Below are 22859 nucleotides of genomic sequence, written 5' to 3'. Positions count from 1 at the left end.
AATAAATCAGTTTTAAAATTCCACTATGGCTGGAAAGGATTCTACCATGCCTAAGCTAGTAAAGGCCAATCACAACTTAGCAGAGTACTAGGAACCTTTTTGTAACTGAGCTGAAAACACAGGTGAATGTCTTGCGCAAGCGTCCTGGACAACAACAGCAATATACGACAGAGGATTTTTTTCAGAAATATTTCAGTCGTAGGTTCAGGACAGCCGGGTAAATTGAGAGTAATACAGCAGTATCATCAGCTTATTTATTCCGACTTTCTAACTGTGTGTGCAGGAAGCTCTAAGATGATCTTACATGTCACCATTACCTTTCAAATATTCTGCTGTCAAGAAAAAGCAAAGTACACTCCCATCCCGCCATCCTTACATAATTCATCCAGGGGCTTCAGTGCAGAGAACTCTACATGAACTACTCATGTCTGTTAGCTGCAGCAGATAAGTAAAACAAAAAAGCTGCATTTTTTGGTTCATTACATAAAAAGACTTCATGAACTTGAGTGCATCATCTCTCTGAAGCGTAGCATGGCTTGGTAACTCGCAGGGAGCTAAAATGGTCATTATATAACTTGAGAAATATCCTCTGTTCATATCTTCAAGTTAAGTTAGTAACTTATCATTCTGCTCCGAGGTGCTTTTGTCACAAACAGCTGAGTTTGGTTTTGTCTGGAGACACTCAGGATGACCGCTCTGACCAGGCAGTCACCCCTGTGCTTAGACGAAAGCTGCCAACATCATTTTGTGTCCGACAGCAGACACCTACCGCCACCCAGGGGTGACACACACATGTGAACACACGCACAGACACACACACACACACACACACACACACACACACACACACACACACACACACACACACACACACACACACACACACACACACACACACACACACACACACACACACACACACACACACACACACACACACACACACACACACACACACACACACACACACTGTGGTGCTGTGAGTAAAGGCATCAAATGTATTCTAGACAAAACACAACATTAGGTAACAACTGCAGCCAGAAAAATACCCCTCATTGAAATACAAACATTACAATTTCATGGTTTAAAAAGAAACATATTGAAGTGCCAACTGTTAATAAGGCAATATTACTGTTTCTAATTTACACATCCAGAAGTTAGAGAAGCAAATTATAATTAATTTGGAGATTAAATGATGGATATGGATATGGATATGGATTTATGCTGAGCTACTTTTACCAGCCAATTGCTACCTGTGCCTGTCTTGGCTCCAGAAGAAAAGTGCAAATGTATAAGAAGTACTACCTTTTAAATCCATTAGAAGCTAAATAATTCACTTAAAAGATAGGATATTTTGTGGAAATCCTGATCTATGACATAAGAAATGTTTAAATAATTGGATAAAGTGCTGCATGTATCTCATGAAGAGGTCATATTCTTACATAACACCCTGTGTTGCAGAAAAGAGATTTAAAAAAAGGAAGGGACGTAATTGCAGGTAAAGACAAGCACACATCATAAAATCTCCCCTCGAGAATTGGCCAACCACAGCCATTGACAAAAGCTAAAATTGAACTTGGACTACATATGCAAGGCAACCTCTTACAGATACTTAACATTGCACGATATGACAACTTTTAGCTGCATTACACCACATAATCATATCAGAAATGTGAGAATAAAAGTTTATGTGGTGAGCCGTCGCCCTCTCTTCACAGCCTGCATCCTTATTTTACCACAAGACACCTTCACTGCAATAAATACTTGCATGCTAGGAACAATACTGCAAGCCATATTGCATAGTAACTGATTATGAACCAGAATGCATGCTTGCACAAAAGCTCTAGTCAGGCCGTTTCTCCTGCAGATGACAGGAAGGCTTTTGGAGCATGATCCCTCCCTGTTTTGTGGCTGGCTGCACAGAGCGGCGCAGAGACCTGGCAAGTCATAAAGATGTCAGGCAAACGCTTAGACTCCTAATCAGGTCATCAGTGAAGGCTTGTAAGAGCTGATGGCTACTGACAAACTGCAGTTTTTTCACTGTTCTTCTTGTTACAGCGCTGAGTCTGTATTTCATACTGAAACACGATAGTTGTCAAACTTTGGGGTGAACCCTGTGAATGCAGATTAAGTGCAGCCATGGTGAAAACAGGATTTGAAGTGCAGATTTCTGTTAGCTGAAGTGTTGTTCTCAGTTCCCAGAGCTCAAGGGGGGGAATCAAAGGGATCAATACTGTTCACTGAGATGTCAAAGCCAGGTCACTTTCTTTTTTATTTAAATGTGGGGCCTCCTGTCCTGTACAGGTACATATTTGAATCCTAAAGGCCTGTTATTTTCCTCAAGACTTTACTTTACAACATATTACATTTTGTGGTGAAATACTTCTAAAATCTCCACCTCAGTTGTTATCCCTCAGGAACTTACTGATCCGTGGATGGCAATACCTTATTTGGAATATATTTGGATTTCTTTCTGAATGATGTCAAAGCTGCGTTGGGCACATTTGGATCACAGGAGAGCAGAGAGGCAGAAAGGAAGAGGCTATTTTAACCTCACAGCATCAACATTTTTTAATTATATTTGCTTTCTAAGACAACTGCCTACTCTTGTGTAGATCCATCACACACAGAGCAACATGGACAGCATGGAGACATGGGGTATTTGGTTGAAAGAAAATAATGCTACACAATTGAATCTCTTCCATCTACCCCCTGTTGTATATCAATGTGATGTTATCCAAAGTAGAGCTTTTCAAAGAGTTTATAGCATTTTACTGGCTTGGAAACTTGGTGGAAAACTGGCTAGTCAGCAGGATTGAAGGAATAACAGTGGAAAGAGGTTACTAAGAGAATACAACAAGACAACGAGAGTGGAGAGGTAGGAGAGAGGGGGCAATGGGAAAAACATTTCTCAAGGTCGAAGAAAAGCCAGAAGACTTTAGACATAAACACTTCTAGTAATTCAATTTGCATCAGAACATTTACAGATAAATTAGGTTTCATATCAATGGTATATATTCTACTGTTTTTTCTTTCCATTTATCCAAAGTGTCATGGCAAGTGTGTTTTCTGTTTTAATTGTCCACTTAATCCTTCACTGTTGCTTTAAGGTTCAAAGGAAGAATAAGGTTAAGTTCTTGTAGAAGATAATCGCCAAGTTTCTTTACAGATATCTTACTTAAAACGGCACGATTATATAGTAGTAAATCAAATGTGTTATTATGGGTACCAACAAAAATAGACTTTTTAGAAGCAATAACCAGTATAAATAGGATTGCAACATTGCGTAGATTAAAGAAAATTCACATACAATAAAATAGGAGCTAAAGGTTTTGTGGGAAGTAAGGGAGAAGAGCGTCACCTGTCCTCCTTTGGGCTGGTACTTGATGTTCTCTGTGGAGCCAACCTTGGACTTGATGTTCTTGAAGTCAGGCACAGGCTGGTTGATGATGCGGAGCTGTTTGGGCGTGGTGGCAGGGGACTTGGGTGGGGTGCGGACCACGGCAACCTTCCTCTCCCCGGAAATCAGGCTGAGGGAGCGCGGGGTCCTTGAGGACGATGAGTAGCTGGGAGGGGTTCCTGGGGTGATGGCTGTGGAGCCGGGGGTGCGAGGGGTGGAGTGGCCACTGCGAGCTGATCGGGAGCGCACTGAATCTGTAATTGATGGAGAGGAATATAAGTATGAAGGAAAAAGCTAAAGCTGCAGTATATTCAACAGAAGAAACTATGGTAACATATGTTAACTTCAAATGAGAAAAAAACCGATGGGAAGAGTCAATCATTAGTTTGTCAGACGCTAGGACTTTAAGCCTTTGAAAGTCACTTTTCAGACCACCAGATATACAGAATGACACTGGAAAATACTAAATGCAGGTCTCCGATTCAAATATTTTAACCATAAACAATTGAAGTCACTAGTTATTTTAGGTTAAACATAGCAATAAAGCACCATAGTGTCAGAAGTTTTAAGAATCCCTTCTACCTGTCATGCTAGGGGCTCGTCCTGTCCTGTGCTCCGCCCTCATCTCGGTTTGAAACGCTACAGGAGCAGGAAAGGAAAAGTGTAGTTAAGTGGAGGCTGAGGGTGAGAAATAAAGAAGAAAAGGAGAGTGTTGCATGCTCCAATTCATTCACCTTGACCTGTAATACGGTAAGTAGTAAATAGAACAAAACAAAAAATCACTGTGACATAGAGAATGGTTAAAAGGCACTTGAGAGAGCTGGAGAATACTGCTACAGAATGTTATTGAATACTTAAAGACTTATTTTTCCTATTCATTTCTAGGAGAGTAGATCCTACACAAGCCACCTCAATTAGTTTTGAGCACAGCAGCATAGATTATCAGAAAGAAGCCCAAAGAGACATATGGAGGTACTGAGAGTTTTTGGCAGACTAGAGCTCTCTTTAGTCAAATGCAAGAAACTACACAAATAATAATCAGCATTGATTAAAAGAAACTACTTTTATACTGGTAGAATCCATTTGTTGTGGCTTTACTGAAGGCTGATACATGTTGCTGTTGATTTGATCTAATACCACCTAAATACCGAGACATCGTTTAGTAAGCTGATTAGAGGATCTGCAGCCTACATGTGGGTCTACGAGGAGCCAAGGAGCCGGAGCTGGTGATGGAGGTGGAGCTCTCCTCGTGTTCAAGGTGTGCACGGTGACTCAGAATGGGGGCATGCCGCGGCACAGAGGACCTCTTTTTAGGGCTCCATGACCCACCATCCTGTAGGAAACAAACGTGGGGGACAAAAAGTAGATCCTTAGAGTAGTGAGGCTGTTATTTATTTTTAATGTTTTTAATCAATAGGGATACAATAGGTTTAGGTGGTCAATATCGCAGAGAAGTGTTTTTTAATCCAACTATGAATCTGTTTTTATGTCTTTTCTTTCCACTCTACCATTCACCTACCTCTGCTACGAGTTTCTGTATTACTGTGAAGCAGTGAGGCTCTGCTGAGGCTGGGCGAGGTCTATCTAATGAGGCAGTCACTCTGGATATGGAGGCGGGGACCTTTGTTAGTGGAGAACGATGGGCATGGCCCTGAGATGGTACAAAGATGAGGCTTGTTGGGTGAGTAGAATGGCATCAAAATATACAACACAAGGTGACAAAAGAGTGGTGAAAATAACAGCCCTAAAACATGCATTATCAGTGCACAAGATCCGATTGTGGTATGAGGAATGAGATATTAGCATTGGATCATGGCTGTTTAACATTGAATTATAGCTCATCACAACACATCATGCACATTGATTATGAACATGCTAGTTACATTTGTTTTTTAAATGTATACAATCAAAATGCCAAACAAAAAAACAAGTATAGACTCATGCAAGATTTCAGGTTGCACTGCAAACCATGGTAACAGATGTATTGGGAGACTGTAAATAGAATGTGTAAACCAGAAGTAAAATAACATGTGGGCTCAGACTGACAGAACACACTTACAGTATGCAGTAATGACATGACATTTTAGAAATGCAGATACTATTTTATTTTAGACACAATAACTGTCATTACCATGGCGGAGGAGTAGAATGGAGTCACGACCATAGCCACTGGAGAAATGTCACAGGGTGACCCGACACCCACTCAGTAAAAAACAAAAAGCTCTAAATGGATCTGCCTTGTGTACTTGTGCAAAACCCATTAAGCAAGGCAACAATAGCAGAGAATTTACAAAGAACGAAATAAATATTTTTTCATAAAACACAAAAGAAAACAGTGGTGTTTGTGCATAAATGCTATGCAGTGTTGTTCATGCGGGGGTTAGGGTTAAGATAGTCAGAGTGGAGACAACACTTGCTTAAACAGTACAAACAGGCAGGTGTTTATCTAAAAAGATGATTAGGTTGCCCTGGAAGTCACAAGAGATCATTTGCAATAAGTTCTTAAGAAGTCTCAGTTCTGATGATAATTATTCTGCGTAATTAATGTGTTGTCAATTGTTTCTGCTGTAACGATGCATGAGGCAACTTGTGTATTAGTTTCAAATTAGAAGAAAGGGGTAAACATTGAAATCTGCTGACTTCATGATGCATTATTAGCAATCTGTAATACAGAAGCACTTCTTGTTGCATAGCATTCTTATGTCTACAGATGTATTGAAGATGCAGAGTACTGTTTGTTGCTGTTGAGTAGAATGGGTGGTTTCTATCTGATTGAGGTTTATTTAATTGCCTTTCTGCAAACCTGCTTGGTGATTCTGGCTGTTTGTCTTTAAAGCTTCGATGTGGTATTTCGCTGAGTTGTTTCGGAGTCAGATTTCACACCAATGTTGGGTTCAATGTAGTTTACTCACCGATGCTCTGTTGCGAGACTGTCTGGCAACACTCAGAGGCTGATGACTGTCTGGTAGCGCCTCTAAGAAAGAGACAGAAACAAAACATTATTGGACACCGACAGATGTTATGACCTTTATATACTGAAGAGAGAGAAATGAGAACCGTTTTCATGTCCTACTTTAAAGGATTCTGGATATAAGAGCATATTTGGGTCTCAATGTTGTATTCCCAAACCTGACATGGTGTGCTATATGAAAATCGAATGTTCTGTGGGAGCAGGTTGCTAAGGGCTCTATTCTGTAAAGATTTGGCAAGATATCACACAGATTGGGGGATTTTGTATTATGCAAGGCAACCCTGGAGATCTAATTGGGGCAATGCAGCAGTGTACTGAGCCCTCATCACCAGTGACACAGAATCCAGCCCGTTGGGGAAAATGAAGAGCACCCTGCCTCTGGGACGGTCTACAACATAAGGTCCATAGAACGAAACCATGGATTACTAGTAGCCTGGCAACGATAGGTTGAAAAAAGCTGTAATGTAAAGCTTAAAGAGACCAGTAAGTTAACAGACATTTGAGTTAAAATAATTTGAAATATTTATATAAAGTATAAGTATAATAATGTAAAAGCTCACCAAGAACATATAAACAGAGGGCAGGCAATGTTAACAGTAAGGAAAAATGCCTTTGAGTAGCTTAAAATCAGCGGAACATCTTGCTTTTGCTGAACTTGCAGTAGTGATGTAGACGAGAACTTGGAAAGAGTTTAGTGAATCCTCAAATCCCAAACTTTTAACTGCAGGACATCATGCCCTTTAAACAACATCAAGGATGAGCACAACACAAATGGAGGCAAATGAAAACATGTATGGCAGGACTTTTTTATTATGAAAAACAAGAAACAGGACAAAGCAAACCAAGTAACCAACAAGACAAAATGGATGCCGTGATCCAAATGAAGCTGGATGGAAACTGGTGGCTATCGTGCCACCTTTCTTTTTTATCTTTTGACAGACCAAGGCAATGTGTCACCTGTGGGTCTCCTTCTTGGACAGGAGTGATGCTGGGTCTGGCGGGCGGCTGGTTTCATCACATTTCTCTTGGATGGCGATTGACTGTGTGTCTGCATTTTTTTTGTAAACTCGGTCCTTATCACAGCTACCAGAGGAATCGAGGCATTGACAAAAGCAGAGAGAGAATCATAAGCATAGATAGAGGCTTAAACATAAAGTATGTAATTCTGCAGAATAAGATTTTTAAAAAAAGTTAGCTAACACATTTGTTGGACTATACTAAAAACAGTTGACTCAAATCACTGTCAGTGAGTTATTATAGGAGTGCAATTGTGTGTATTTGTATAGTGAAGCAATATAGTCAAAGACGCTGTGTTCTTTTGGATTTACAGCAGAAAACACTATTAAGGCACATGTTGTCTGGCTTTACAGAGACAGGAGCAAGAAGCAGACTAAATAAAAAATATTCATTGTATAACAATCCCTGCAGATTTCGAGCAGCAAGTATCAAATACGAATTTTATATCAATATTTATAAATAAATACATGTTCATCTGTAAAGTTCAAGAATTCAAAAGGAATGAAAAATTGTGAGAACCTTTTTTCTTCTTGTTGTCTTCTCTCGGCACGAAGATATGTTCTTTGCGGACAAGCTTGCGTTCTGGTGTAGAGATTCGGCCTTTAGCCCGTCCGGCCTTTGGTTTGACCGGCTGTTTCTCCGCCTTTTTCTGTTGTGTCTGCTTCTCCTTTTTGTCTGCACTTGACTTAGGCAAAGGCTCAAACTGTTCTGTCGCCATACTCTTATCATCATCATCTGTGGTGTAGCAAAGAAGGACATGGGAAATACAAGACAGTATTAATGTGTTTTTATTGGAAGCAGAAGAGCAAAGGAGGAAAAAGAACACTTTGAACAGACAAACCATCAAAGAGATCTCACCTTGTGTGTCAATCCAGGAGCTGTCCAAGATGGAGTCGTCCATTGTGGTTTCATCTCTATCATAACTTTCTGTGGGTCCATCGGTGTCAATGCTTTGAGCCTCTTTCAGAGGGAAGGCAGGGGTCTCAGGAACATCTACTACTTCCTCTAGACTTGCCGCCTCCAGGTCAGCTTCTTGGGCCAACTCTACAGACTCTTCCTCTTCCTCTGAGGCTCCTGTTTCAGGTGGACCAGAGAAACGAACGTTGTGTCCCGGCTCATCTGCTTCGTCGATGGTCTGGACCACAGTGATGAAATCATCTTCAACTGTGACCACTGATTCGATGGCAGCACGAGTCTCTGGGATCTCCTTTGCCACTGCTGATCCTGCGGCTACTTTCTCTATTTCCTCTTCCTCCTCTTCCTTTTGCCCCTTTTTAGCATCCACTGCTTCTACTGCCACATTCTGCTTGGCTGCTTGCACCTCTGGTTGTCTTGATATATCATCAGGCGTGTCCATTGCTACCATTTTCTCTCTCTCTTCCTTGTCTTTCAGTTCCTTTTCTTTATTCTCTTTCTCTTCCTTCTCTTTCAGTTCCTTCTCTATCTTTTCCTTCTCTTCCTTCTCTCTCAGTTCCTTCTCTATCTTTTCCTTCTCTCTCAGTTCCTTCTCTATCTTTTCCTTCTCTTCCTTCTCTTTCAGTTCCTTCTCTATCTTTTCTTTTTCTTCTTCTTCTTTAAGTTCCTTCTCTATCTTTTCCTTCTCTTCCTTCCCTTTAAGTTCCTTCTCTTTCAATTCCTTTTCTATCTTGTCTTTCAATTCCTTTTCTTTAAGTTCCTTCTCTATCTTTTCCTTCTCTTCCTTCCCTTTAAGTTCATTCTCTATCTTTTCCTTCTCTTCCTTCCCTTTAAGTTCATTCTCTATCTTTTCCTTCTCTTCCTTCCCTTTAAGTTCCTTCTCTTTCAATTCCTTCTCTATCTTGTCTTTCAATTCCTTTTCTTTAAGTTCCTTCCCTTTAAGTTCATTCTCTATCTTTTCCTTCTCTTCCTTCCCTTTAAGTTCCTTCTCTATCTTTTCCTTCTCTTCCTTCCCTTTAAGTTCCTTCTCTTTCAATTCCTTCTCTATCTTGTCTTTCAATTCCCTTTCTTTAAGTTCCTTCTCTTTAAGTTCCTTCTCTATCTTTTCCTTCTCTTCTTTGTCTTTCAGTTCCTTTTCTTTATCCTCTTTCTCTTCCTTCTCTTTCAGTTCCTTCTCTATCTTTTCCTTCTCTTCCTTCTCTTTCAATTCCTTCTCTATCTTGTCTTTCAATTCCCTTTCTTTAAGTTCCTTCTCTTTCAGTTCCTTCTCTATCTTTTCCTTCTCTATCTTGTCTTTCAATTCCTTCTCCATTATTTCTTTTTTCTCTCTCTCCTCTTTCTCTTTCCTTTGTCTCTCTTCCTCCATCTTTTCCCTCTCTTCTATTTCTTTTATCTCCTGTTCTCTCTGTTCTTTCTCCTTCCTTTCTTTTTCTTCCCTCAGTATCCTCTCTGCCTCTTCTTTGTCTTTCCTTTCCCTTTCTTCTCTCTCTTTCATTTCCTTCTCTTTCCTTTCGGCCTCTTCCCTGATTATCCTATCTGCTTCATCTTTCTCTTCTTTCATTTTCTTCTCCGCAGCTTCCTTTTCTTGCTCTTGCCTCGTTTTTCTTTCTGACTCCTCTTTCTCTTTGTTTATTCCTAACACAGGTGAAGCTGTTCTTTTAGGGGACCCATACACTTCTCTCTGTTTAAGTTTTGATGGTGAAAGCACTGGAGAGAGCAGCTTGTCATCATCAATGTTGCTATCAACAGACGAAGCAGGTGATGTTTTTACAGGCCTAGCAATCCGGTCCTTTGCCACGCCAGTCAGCTGGTACACATCTTCTGCATCCACTTCCTCATAGGCTTCCTGGTGGACCAGCTTTACTTTCTCTCGAAGTTCCTGCAGTTCCCTTTCCTCCTCCATACTAAGGGGCCTGTCCTCCATTTCTAATTTACGTATCTGCCTCTCATAGTCTGCAATCTCGGTTTCTGAGGCTGAGCCCTCGCCACTGGCTTGTCGTCCGGTCTCACTCCCCGCCCTCCCGCCTTCTTCTAAAGTAACAGTGACTGTTGGTGTCACAAAGGACTCACTTGGCTGAGCCTGTGGTGTGTCGCTTACATATTGTTTGGATTGTTCATCTGCAACCTCTTTTCCCTTTTCTTCAGCAGAATGTTTTCTTTCTACTTGCTTGTGGTCTTTCTCTTTAGTGACATCATCTATCCCTATGTCCTCCATAGACGTGTCTCTGACTGCTAACTTCCTAGCTTGCGCAGCCACTTTTTCCTCAAGGTCAGAGTGGGTGAAAGCCTGTGCAGAAACGCTTGTAGGGCCGAACATATCTGCAGGTGATGGCATTGGACCTGAGTATTCACTGAACACACAATAGCCCATTTCTTCTAGCTGGCTTTCACTCTTTCTGGCACTAGGACTTAGTTCTCCTGAAACCATGCTTGCTAGTGGATCATCTGCAAAGGCTTGAAAATCAGCTTGAATTGACTTTCTCCTGGTGATATCTGGTTCAGTGTTTTCTGATGCCAGCCGGGAACGGGTACCAGCGAGATCCAGCATCTCAGGCAAGTCTTGCGACATGACAGCGCCATTTTTAAAGTTGCTCTTAAGGGACTGTGGTGATTCTGGGGACTCCAGTTCAGGGCTGGGTACTGAAACTGGTTCTGTGGTCCTTGGAGGAGATGAAGAATCTGAAGTGATGGAAGCCGCAGTTTCCAATATCAGTGGAGGCAAGGGTGGAGGCTTATCCACAGAGGGTGTAGTGACTGGGAGGTAGTCTGCTGCCTCGTCTAGACTTCCACTAGTGTAGGACATGATATCTGTGGCCAGTGGAGAGAAGTTCCTAGGTTTGCCCCGGCCGCTCGGATCAGTTGCTCCAATGGTAATGTTAAGTGAGTAACTCCTCTGCTCTAAGGCCAGTTTACCAGGGGAAAGCCTGCATTCATTACTCTTGTCGGGAACTATGAACAATCTACTGTCTTCTGAAGTACTTTCCTTAGTTTCCGGTTTATCCTGAGCTTCAGCTAGTGTGCTGTAGCTAATCTCCGGGGGCCTGTCGTCAACTGCACTCTTCTCTTCACCAGATCTGCTCAGTTCGTAATAACCCTCTGCCTTACATTGGGAAGACTCCTCAACCTCCACAGTTGATGTTTCAAAATATGCTGACATGCCAGATCTGTCTGCAGAGTCCCTCGTTGAGACTTCTACCTGACTCTTGTCTCCCAGTGATGAGAAATCTGAGGAAGCACTGATGCTGATGATCTCCACCACTTCCACTGATGGCTGTTTCTCTGACACTGTGATTGGCTCGCCATATGTAGGCTGAAGTGTGAGTGAGCTGGCAGATTCTTTGGCTTGGTTTTGAACATTTGGAGGTACAAAGGATGGCATATCCATGGTGGGACTCTCTGGTACAACTCGTTCCCCAGCAAAGAACCCTTGCATCTGGGGCTCAAAAGACTCCTCTGGACGTTTCTCCGACCCAATGCTGTCCGGGCTCATGGAACCACTTTTCTCGCTTCCCTGCTTGTCTGAGTCCATCTTTAAAGCTGAAAGAACATCTGTAAGTTTGCTGTTTTTATCAACAGATAATAACAAAGCTTTGGCATGCTTTAAGTGAGATATTTATTAAGCCAGGGACTAGGAAAGCCGTTACCACAGAAACAGGCAAAGCTCTCCTCAGAAACTTACAGCACAATGATACGGCCATCGCTGAAGAAGTACGGCGAGTTTATGGGGTCCACCAAGTCACAGATGGATGATAATATGGCATGGCATGTGACGGAACCGGCATGAGGAAACTGTGAGGCTGATTTATGGGGAACAATTAATGGGATGGATATTCATGCAAGTCTTCAAAACATCAAATGAAAGAAATACAACATTTCTGTCATTCGTTCTACAATGGCTACCACAGAATGCGATTTTCACGAATTCAAATATATCACATAGTTATAAATATATTGATATCGAATACATTTTTCATCTTCAAAAATGACTCATATATCAGTACACCCAAATAGAGAAGAACCTTGTTAGTGAATGACAGAGAAATGCCATACAATGTCACTAACAGTGCCAAAAACAAACAAACGCTGATATGATAAGGCATTTGATGAAACTCTATCACACTTAACACGAAACAGCCAACCATGAAATCCCCTGCATATGATGTGCACAGGATCATGATAATAATATGAATGACCCAGGTTTAGGAAGTATGATTCATGGTTACAAAAAGTGCATAGCACTGGCATACCAGCACCAAGCCACGTGTAAACACAACAAGAAACCTAAAGGCTTATAGCCGGTGAAAAAAGAGCACTGTTACATTCAGCAACACTTCACTTGATCATACCAATACAAAATGGCCGGCCCCAAAAACAACAGCAAGGAAAAATCATATCAAAGCGCAGAAATAGCTCACAATAGGGAAAAGTTAAAGCATAGGTTAAAAGAATGTGACTCTTTTCACCAACAAGCCTGTGTTGCCTTGCAGCCAGAGAGTAGTGCAGGGAGGGTAACTTGCCATTCCACTTGAATTATAATGCTTATGTTATGTGCTTATATGTTCCTTTTGACACATCTGGCATTTCTATACATTGGACAATGCAGTAACATGCAGAAAGGGAGAGCAGAGGGCAGGACACACCTGTCTCAGGGCTCTCCCACCCCCCTGCTTCCTCCTCATCTCTGTCCACAGAACTGTCTGTAGCAGCACTAGCTGCTTCTCCCGGCTCCAGGTCTAGATCCTGGGCCTCGTCTATGGCCTCTGCCTGCTCTAAAGGCTCAGCTTGGGGGCTGTCCAGCTCAGGCTCTTCCCCGCTCCACTGCTGCTCATCAAGAGCTGCTTCGGACTCGGCTGCACTCTCCTCCTCTTCCTCCTCATCTTCCACCTCCTCCTCGTATTCAGCTGTAAGAGCCTCCATGGTCTCTTCTTCTCCAAAACAGGGTAAAAGGGGGACACATTTAGACTACAGGCAACACAGACTTGGGTTATGTGAGAACACAACTTATGATTGGACACTTTCATCTCTATGAAAAGGTGAACTAAAGTGTATGTCTGCTCACACATATACTGTAGGTACGTTACACACATAGTACAGTGTTGTGTGCAAGTCGTTTTTTATTCTGTTTGTTTGCTTTTCTACATTTGGGGCTTATTGTACCCAGTAAGGAAACTAAGAAGATAGTCTTTGGTTAAAGGCATGCAGAGATGTATTTCTTAATATCTGTATAATATCTACCATATTGACAACTGAGGTTGGAAAATGAAAATATCGTCGTAATATTTCAAGGTCTAAAATTGCGCTCTTGTAGAGGCACTTCTGTTCAGAGCACTTCTGAAATCCCTGGCTCTTAAGAAAATGCAACCTTGAGGAGCTGCAGTCCATTACAGGCAATTAAAATGCCTCAAGATTCAGGACATTGCACAGGCCAGATTTGTTTACTGTTTAATGGTGGATAAGGGTGTGCAGCTTTGCGCATTTTGAGTATGCTGCGTTCTGAATGTAACAAATATTCTGTTCAGTTGCTTTGCACCCAGACGTTTCTACATATTATAACTTTAAGCAAAACACACTACAAGATTTTTGTCAACGGTGATTATAATATGTTGGGGAGGCTGGGGTAGTACAATTATGCTATTTTTTTTAAATGTATACATAATCATTGTAATGTCTTGTGTTAAATGAATGAATGCATATGTTGGGGGGGAAAAGCGATTTATTTTGTGGGTGTGTTTGTTAGTAGCTTAAGATTGGTGTGGGGGATTTCTGAAAGTTTTGTGTGCATGGATGTTATTAATCATGCACTGTACTTCAGAAAACCATTTGGACCTTATTTGAAGTCACAAAAGTAAACCTTGGTGGCAATGGGACTTACTGATGAGAGCTGTAGTGAGAGCTGTAGTGATGTCCAATGAATCCTACTTTAGAGACATCATTGCTATGTGTTGGATTTAACAGCATGGCAACCACAGGTAGCAATGACTTTGGGTGAAATCGATGAAAGAAAAAAAATATGACTGTTAAACAAATATGAAATTGCTCAGTTGTTGAGCAAACAAAAATTACAAGAACAAACAGACACCACAAGGACACACAAACACAACACACAAAAGGACAGACGAACTGACGGAGGAAGAGACAAACTGACGGACGGAGAGACGGGAGGGATGGAGGTTAAATCACAGAAGGAGAGGCAATAGATGTTAAAAAGAGAAAGGAGGGAAACAGAGTGAGAAAGAGAGGAATGGTGGGGGAATGGCAAACAGGAACCATGCGTGGTTCACCTTCGATCTGTCTAAAGGCCACAGCCTGCCCTGTGGGGCGGGAGCCCGAGTGCGTCCACTCAGGGCTGAACAAAGGGTGCTCATAGTACTCCTCGTCGGAGTGGTAGGGGTCGTCCTCAGGCACGGAAACTGAGATGGAGGGGGCGAGGAACTTGCACCTCTCCCGAGAATTTTGGAAACGGCGGAGAGGGCCCGCCTCCTCCTCATCCCCTACATCTACAAACAAGACAGACACAAGGAGAAGAACTGCAGGGAAATCTGGACACACGGACTGAAAGAGAGAGCGAAGAGGAAGAGAGGGAGACAGGACGGAAGGACAATGAAGACGAAAACAATAGAAAATGGAGAACACACCAAAGAATGTCCATCTTAATTAATATAAAGACGCAGATTGAGGTTCTTTCAAAACTTGACAGGAATCCACCTGATCAGGGGTTTTTGTGCAAAATAACTAACAAGAAACTTTTGCACATGTTATTTTTGACTTTTAATTTTATGTATTTTTAAACACCCATCCAAGTTTAGAAAAAGATTATTACAAAATAAAAAACGAGTTAACTGCACCATATGTTTCTTGTTGTTGTTGTATATTTTGCTGTTTGGCATCTATTGATGAATATTAAAAAATATGATATATATATATTTTTTTTTGAATAAGGTCCTTGGTTAGAGCTTTCAGTATAGCTATGAGACAATGCCAAACAGGAGGTCATACCACATGAGTTCAACTGGGGCTCGCTGCCATTCTTGCATTTTCAGGAAATTACTACTTTTTATTATTACTTTTAATAGAAGTAGCCTACATTGTATTTAAGATGGACATGTCTTAAGTGAAAGGGGGATCAATCTTGAGGTAGAAAAAAAAAACTAAGACAATAACAGACATATTTTAAAGAAGCAACACAAATAGAGTCATCACACGGGGATATGAAAGATGAAAATAAAGATTGATTGAGAGCAAGAGAAACACACAGGACATCGACAAGGTGACAGTGAAAAGCAACTCAAAATTCACAATGCTTTGTGGGCCAGCCATACTGTAGTAAAATGTTGCAATGTTTGAGGAAGATAACAAAAATCTGCTTCACGTAAGAATGATTCAACCTTAGTAAAAGACATAAAACAAAGACACTAATAACAACATTTAAGCTACAAATGCAGCAGGAGTGGCCTAAACAAAACTCAAAGAAACCATCAGCCAATCTTATGGCTAAGTCCTTCAGTGCCTACTTGTTTTGAATTATGAACTCTTATACAACAACACCACAAAACACTTTAGAGCAAGCTATCAGTTAACAATTGCACGATATTGCCTCCTTCTATAGGACACCCGCAGTCCTTACTTCGAATACTAAAACCCAATGTTACCACAACCATCTGATCATCTGGGTTTAGTGCCTGGTTGAACAATCTACTGACTCTCCTCATTATATTCTGAGCAGACATGAAGAGACAGGCCAAGCGTGAGGCAAACGGAAGAGCTTGTTACACTGTAGTACAACCATTTTGTAGCTGCAAAAGAAGTGACTACATAGCCTACAATTGCAATGTCAGAGATACAGAACCAAGTAGTACAACAGTGAGAATGGTCAAAATCGAAAAGCAAAGAACATATTGTTTGAAATGTAATTATTTAAGAAAAACAGGCGATGCTCGACAACAAGTAAGCCGACAAATGGACATTTATATTATTATGTATTATTTCGATAATGAAATTACAGCCAATATTTATTATGGGCTGATAATATGAAGCCAAATTGCTTTGATGTACAACCCACTGATTAACATAGAAGAGAAGAAGACTATAATGCAGCTGGTGTGAACATTTTTCACAGCTTAACAAGAAGACAACATGATTGCAACTTTCAATACAAGTTAAAAACAAGTGAACAAATCTGAATTTACGCTATCTCTTCAAGTTACATTTCATTTATTTTATTGTTATCTATAGCAATAAACACTAACAATACAAACAAATAATTGCAAAGAAGATTGACATCACAAGAAAACACAGAAGACATGCAGAACAAAATACACAACTCAACCAAAAAGACAAACAACAAGAAGTTGAAGGGTTACCTAAATTGGCTGTCATTTAAGTGTGTGGTAAGACCAGGTGTAGATGTTAGAAAGGAAAATGGAAGAAGATGACGGTAAAGAAGAGTGCACTTGTTATCACAAGGCGGTCATGCGTGTGAGCGCTTCTTTCTTTCAGAGATAAATGATGATGACGATGAAGATACAAATTGTATCGGTTCCAGCTGTGCGATGAGGAGGAAGCAGGATTTAGGAGGAAATGGATGTCTGAAAAATGGAGATAATGTTCCTGCTTTAAGCAACTCTGGTATGTAAAGACTTCTTTAGGCGACCAATGTGTGGTTTGTCTCCTATAGGGCATGTCCTGAGGGGGGGGGGGTTAAAGAGAAGCCCCAGAGCCAACCAACATCAATACCCAAATGTGTTGGCCAACAAAACATCCCAAGGCTTCAGTCGGGGAAAAGAAGGAAATCACAATCTTCTCTTTTAGAGAAATACTCTCATGAACACGCGTTGTATTCTTGGCCTACCTTGTTCCAGAGGACCAAAGTGCTCGGCAGCAGGTGAGGGGGGGGGTGACGGGGGCAAATTTGTGGTGTCTTCAACTTCAAAGGTAGGTGCGAGATAGAGGAAGGAATAATTATTATTTTTGAAAATCTTCTTTAATAATTAAGTATATTTATTTCTTATCTATTCTCATTTTCTCCCAAAACACATTATGATAATCTCTCCCCATTCTCATCCGTAGTTACTGTATGCTTACCAGGACTGATATTAACTTTGTTAGTTAGCTGTCGTCCCATGATAAGGCTAACTATGATCCTGACTGAACATTAAGAATATAAAATGTACATAGCAATGTTAATAAGTGTGTGTGTGTGTGCGTGCGTGCATGCGTCTTACCTGATGGCAGCCTTTGAGTCTCCTGCTCTCCCTTCAGTACCGCCACTGCCTCCGCCGTCACTTCCTGCACAATCCGCGCTGACACTTGCTCTGAACACAGAAAAACAGACACAAAGGTTAATCAACTTCAAGATTGTTGCAAGAACAAAAACATTTCAAAGAAGCAGTTAATAGAAGGAATTTGTTTGGTATAAATCCCAAAACTCCAGTACATCAGGGAGATTATATCATCTGTCAATTTGATTCAAAACAAGCATTAAAAACGTCTAATAAAAGCAGTGTGAGTGAGAATAGATTTTTACTTTGCTGTAGGGATGATTAGGCGGTGAGTGTTGCCATGGAGACCCAGCAACCAAGTGCAGACTAAAGATGACATGTACTGTAGGGATGTTTTAGCTTCTGCCCAACAACAACATTTCTATACTTTAATTCATACTAAAACAATCCAGCCGTATCAGCATTTTCTCAAAATTTAGTTTGACATAAATAAACAGACAGAAGGAGCAGAGATAGGGACAGGATATGACATTAAAGAAAGGTTCCTGGTCCGATTTGAACCATGGAAGTTATGGTGAGATAAAATCGGTATGATACATGTGATACTGAAATGCAAAAATCCGTCTTTCAAGACTTTCTGGCTGTCTGACACAGATGGTAAAAGAAGAAAATACAGCAGAAAGTAAGCTCAAAGTGATGTCTGCCAAGAGCAAAGAGTAGGGAAATTGAAGAAGAAATGGCAAAATCTGTGATAATTATGTATGCATGTGTTTTCATATAGAAATACAGTAGGACTTTTATACCATTGTCTCCCCAAAAGTGACCTTTCACTAAACTGGCCTACAATTTCTACCTTACAGCTTACATCAGGCTGCATGGATCAGTTTTAGTATTGCACGCAGGGTGAACTGTAGAGTTCTAATCAAACAAACTTTCATTTGCATATAAACAGTGGTTATGTGGGATTGGGTGGCAGTGCAATGCTTTTACTGCTGCTGCTGTTTCTTTCTATCCAACAATCGCCCACACATCGATACAAACAAGCTGGCAGGCATCCACACATGCATCTACACACACATGCACACACTTCTTCCGGGAACACTTAACACTGCCCACTCACCTACTCAAAGCAGCTATTTCCCATTTTCAAGAGCACACTGTGATATACGTGTACCACCTATTCAATGATTCCAAGCCTCTACCGGAAAATACAGCTTAAAGATCAACATTAAACACAATCAATGGTTGTGGAGTCAAGAATAAAAAACGGCGCTTATGGCTTTGCCCTGGTTTAAAATAATGCTCCAAAAATATATGAATATTTGTGTTTCCTGAGTGAGACAACGCTCGACAAATTCCTAAACCTTGGGAATGACTTGCTTTCGAAAAATGAATGCATGGCACATAAGTCTCAATATGAAATAAAAGTGTTTTCAGGAAAAATTGTTTAGTTAAAGTTTTAAATCTTCACAAAAAAAAACATACAGAAACTATTCTTAAACTATACAGTAAGTGCGCAAAGCTAGAGTATCCAGTTGTAATGACATGACATACCTGACCAGTTTTTGGAGTATAATCTTCACACATAAATCTATTGTAATATAATATGTAGCATATATTAAAGTTTAAAACGGAATGAAGTAATCTAATGTGTAATGGTTCCTACTGGACTAATCCCTTTGTTGTTCTACAGTTGATTTCTGCATACGCTTTGTGAGGGTTAAATATTAAATGCAATTTATTTTCTAGATACACAGTAAAACTGACACATTTAAAAGAAACATCACAGGCACTGGGTCCAATAAGGCAGTCTGGCTATATAAAATGTACTGCTCATTCACAAAGCGACGGCACTGTAAAAAGAAATGACCTTGTAACATTAACAAAGCTAGCCTGCGGGGATGACAACTTGTCTGGTCTGGTTGTCTCAGCATCTCTCTGACGGAGTGATGTCAAATGTCAGAGCAGCCGCCTTTCATTGGCTTTGACAGAAGGTACATCCCACATGCACAAATAGCCGCGTTGTTAAACAGAATCCTCTGCATATCTGCATTCATCATCTCCAGTACCAGCTTACATCCACTAAGACACACAGTCGTAATGAAGTAAAAGCTTGTATTACCTGTATGACAGACAGAAGCTGAAAGCGCTCCCTCTCTGAGCGGAGACACCGACTGGAAGCCCCGAGTCAACGCAACACACCGCCAGACTGACTCGCACACACACACTCACACACAGAGCTGGACTGAGAGGGTACGGAGAGAGCAGGAGTGCCGTTTGGTATTAAACCAGCCTGCACCCGAAATGTGTAAAGCAAGTGGTTGCCATAGCAACACACTGGTGGGCCACTGATTTGGGTCCCAATGTAATTCACATGCCAGCAACACATCCAGTTGTTTCAGTGTCTCAGTCTGCAGCCTCCAGTATAAATGGAAACGATTGCAGTGACGTAGCCGAACAATTAATCTAACAAAGCCCAGATGTTTGCCTACTGAAATAAAACCAACATTTCTTAAACCGTTTGCATTTTTTTCTAACTAAATCATATTAAACCACAAAATTATTTCATAATATCGTCATTGTGTTTTATACATTAATGTTATTACATATATTTTTCGGTCCTTTCTGCAACATCTTTTCCATCTTTCTCCGTCTTGAAAAAAATAATCCCTTCTTTGTTACTGTTCCCAACGCTTCTATATTTATTTGTGGTGAAGTATTTCATTATTCAAGTAAAGGGTCTTAGAATAGAAGGTGCCGTATATAAAAAATTGTAAACCCCTCCGAGGGAAAGTTGTGATTCAGAAATCCTCCAACTTTGGATTTGTTCCTTTCAGTCTGTGCATAGACACCAGAGACTCGTTTGGTCACATTTCCTCTCTGCTGCAGCCAAACGTACTCGTTGAGGCTAATGAGATGGAGGGTCCTTAACTACACAAAATCTTGTCCAGTCATCTCAACAGTATGCCCAGATAATTGCCACAGCTCAGTGACATCAGTCAATGCGATATCGCTAACATAACAGAAGGGCTTCCTCGATTCATGCAAGCCAACTACTCTCCAGAATAAGATGAACGACCCTTTGCATTCTTTCTCCTTCTATTAACTCGATCTGTTTCTCCCCGTCTCCCTCTCTTCATCTTTTTCTCTTGACCACTTTCAGCATGGCTCGCTGGCTTTTTCAACTTTAGCCTAAAAGGAAAGTCAAGAGTGCAATTTCGTGCTTCAGTAGTTCCTGTTGTGTCTGAAGAGCTTTTCAAAGGAAGGCTTACGAGTGCCACCATCAGCCCTTCTGTCACCCATCCTGCCCCACTTACTGCCGCCCTGCCCTGGAGCTACGCTAATGTGTGCTGACACCATGCTCTGCAGGCGAGTTCCGTCACTCAGATGCTGAAACAAAATGTCATTTTTTTATGCAGATGATTATAAAACATCTATTGATCATTGCATATAACTGTCTGTAAAAGGTGCAGGAGAGGGGAATATTGTTTTTATGTGTAGGGCAACTTTCATTTGAAACTCGTTCATTTTATTATACATCAGTGCATCGTTATGAGCAATTATTTTATAATTGTTTTTTCTACGTGACTATACCACACATGGAGCAGGCTGGCAACATGTTTTCAGTCTTGAGACAAATGGTGCTTTGAAAGGATTTATATCAAGTCAGTTGTATTTACTGATGAGCAGGGGCGCCGCTTGCCGACAGGTAAGGCAGGCAACTGCTTGGGGCCCCGGACCAGAAGGTGGCCCCCAAAGAAGTTAGATTAAGAAGGTCCACAGCAACGACAACATGAAACACCCTTTAATTTACTGCAACGACATGTCGGGAAACCCCCTGAAGGCGGCCCCATGCATAGCGCGCCGTAAAATGCTGCTTCTTATCTTACATTTTGTTGCCTTGCTCCGCTCCGGGAGGGGGCCTATCGGCTGTGCGTGGTGATAAAAAGCTGGTTCGAGGGGGAATGTTTGCCTAGGGCCCCCACATTCTCTAGAATCACCACTGCTGATGAGGACAATGAGACGGGAGTGAAAGCACAGATCTAAATTGCAGGGATAAAACTTAGAGTAGATCATTAGCTTTCCTCTCTCAGAGAAATTAAAAATAATGTTTACTTGCTCAATGCTCATCAGTTTCAAGTCATTCCTTTGAAGTTTGAAGAAGGCTGTTTACAGCTCTCATATCTTTGATATGTGCTAATAAAGACCCAGAGGAACACATGAGACCATGGCTGTTGCTTATTATGTTGGCCCACTGGCTTAAAGGTAGCCTCTCCTTTTTTTATTAGAGAGCCATGCATCCAAGCAATGTTCTGGGCTCTGGACTCTAAATGTGCCTGATAACATAAACTAGAGATGTACATTTAAAAGAGACTTCTTTTTTAACTGACCAGTCGGTTCGACCAGCATTCTTCACGAAAAAAGTACAAGTTATATAAAAACGAACATTAACATTTTATTTTTTTATATAAGTAATCTCTGAGCTTTTGGCGCATTTCCACTGCAGGGCCTCGCACGGGCTTAGTACGGTATAGTTAGGCCTTGGTAGGCTAGGCTCACTTTATGCTGCGTTTCCATTACGGTTTAGGAACTGAGGTAGTAACTATAGTAGCGCAGTGTAGGTGGAGCCGTGACGTCATCTTCAATGCGAAACACAAAACCAACATCAGCCGTTAGCTGTTAGCACTCAAGCTCACAGCTCCTCATATCTGTTCAGAAACTAGACAAAAGTTAAACAACTACAAACCACAGACTGTCTGTGTCATGGTGAATACAGTCGCTGGTTTATTTATGTCTGTATAGGCCGTTGTTGTGAGTGTGGACGGTCGGAGCATATACAACGTTAGCTTAGCCGATCTCCATTCAGAAAACATAAGCATTTTAAAAGGTTTTTTGCCTGCCGTCTGTCTGGAGACTTGTCAAAGCATTAATTCACGTTTTTTACTAACCGGTATTAGTATGTTGTTACTTCGGCATCATTTTGAAACGTTTATTGCAATTAAATCACTGTCAAATATGTTCATCTTGTTGTAGTTGCCAGCGATTCTCTCACTAGTTTAGCATACTCAGCCCGGTTGTTGGCCCGGAAAGAACCTCGATTTTGGAGAGCCGGAAAAACTGTGAAAAAGCACCCGCTAACCGGAACTACGCCTAGTGGAAACGCAACCAAAAAAGGGCCGGGCACTGCATGCTTAAACCGTGCTGTAGTGGAAATTAGCCATTAGCGTCATCCCAATTTGAGGGTCATTATGTGATTTCAGTATAATATAAATGTAATGGATGTGTGTGAGGAGAAGAGTCTGATTTATCTGAATCTTCTCCTCACACCCTTTTGATC

The 22859-nt window shown here is 41.1% G+C and overlaps 1 protein-coding gene across 6 annotated transcripts in view; it reads right to left on the bottom strand.

Moving 5' to 3' along the window:
- Positions 1 to 22859, bottom strand: part of map2 (microtubule-associated protein 2) — a 73102-nt gene that overhangs the window by 8511 nt on the left and 41732 nt on the right. For 2 of the 6 annotated variants that reach the window (XM_079663422.1, XM_079663423.1), the window contains 11 exons: positions 17525 to 17614; positions 17152 to 17226; positions 14585 to 14800; positions 12944 to 13228; positions 8247 to 11840; positions 7908 to 8123; positions 7329 to 7454; positions 6313 to 6374; positions 4592 to 4733; positions 3983 to 4039; positions 3362 to 3654 (listed from right to left, as the gene is read on the bottom strand). In XM_079663422.1, coding sequence (XP_079519548.1) covers positions 3362 to 3654; positions 3983 to 4039; positions 4592 to 4733; positions 6313 to 6374; positions 7329 to 7454; positions 7908 to 8123; positions 8247 to 11840; positions 12944 to 13228; positions 14585 to 14800; positions 17152 to 17226; positions 17525 to 17614 — 5156 coding nt within the window. The other 4 variants (XM_079663425.1, XM_079663424.1, XM_079663426.1 and 1 more) reach the window with 4 other exon arrangements.

The sequence above is a fragment of the Notothenia rossii genome (genome assembly GCF_949606895.1).
Source record: "Notothenia rossii genome assembly, chromosome: 2".
Classification (NCBI taxonomy): Eukaryota; Metazoa; Chordata; class Actinopteri; order Perciformes; family Nototheniidae; genus Notothenia; species Notothenia rossii.
The sequence above is the reverse complement of the archived record's forward strand: the minus strand, read 5'-3'. Positions and strand labels throughout refer to the sequence as shown.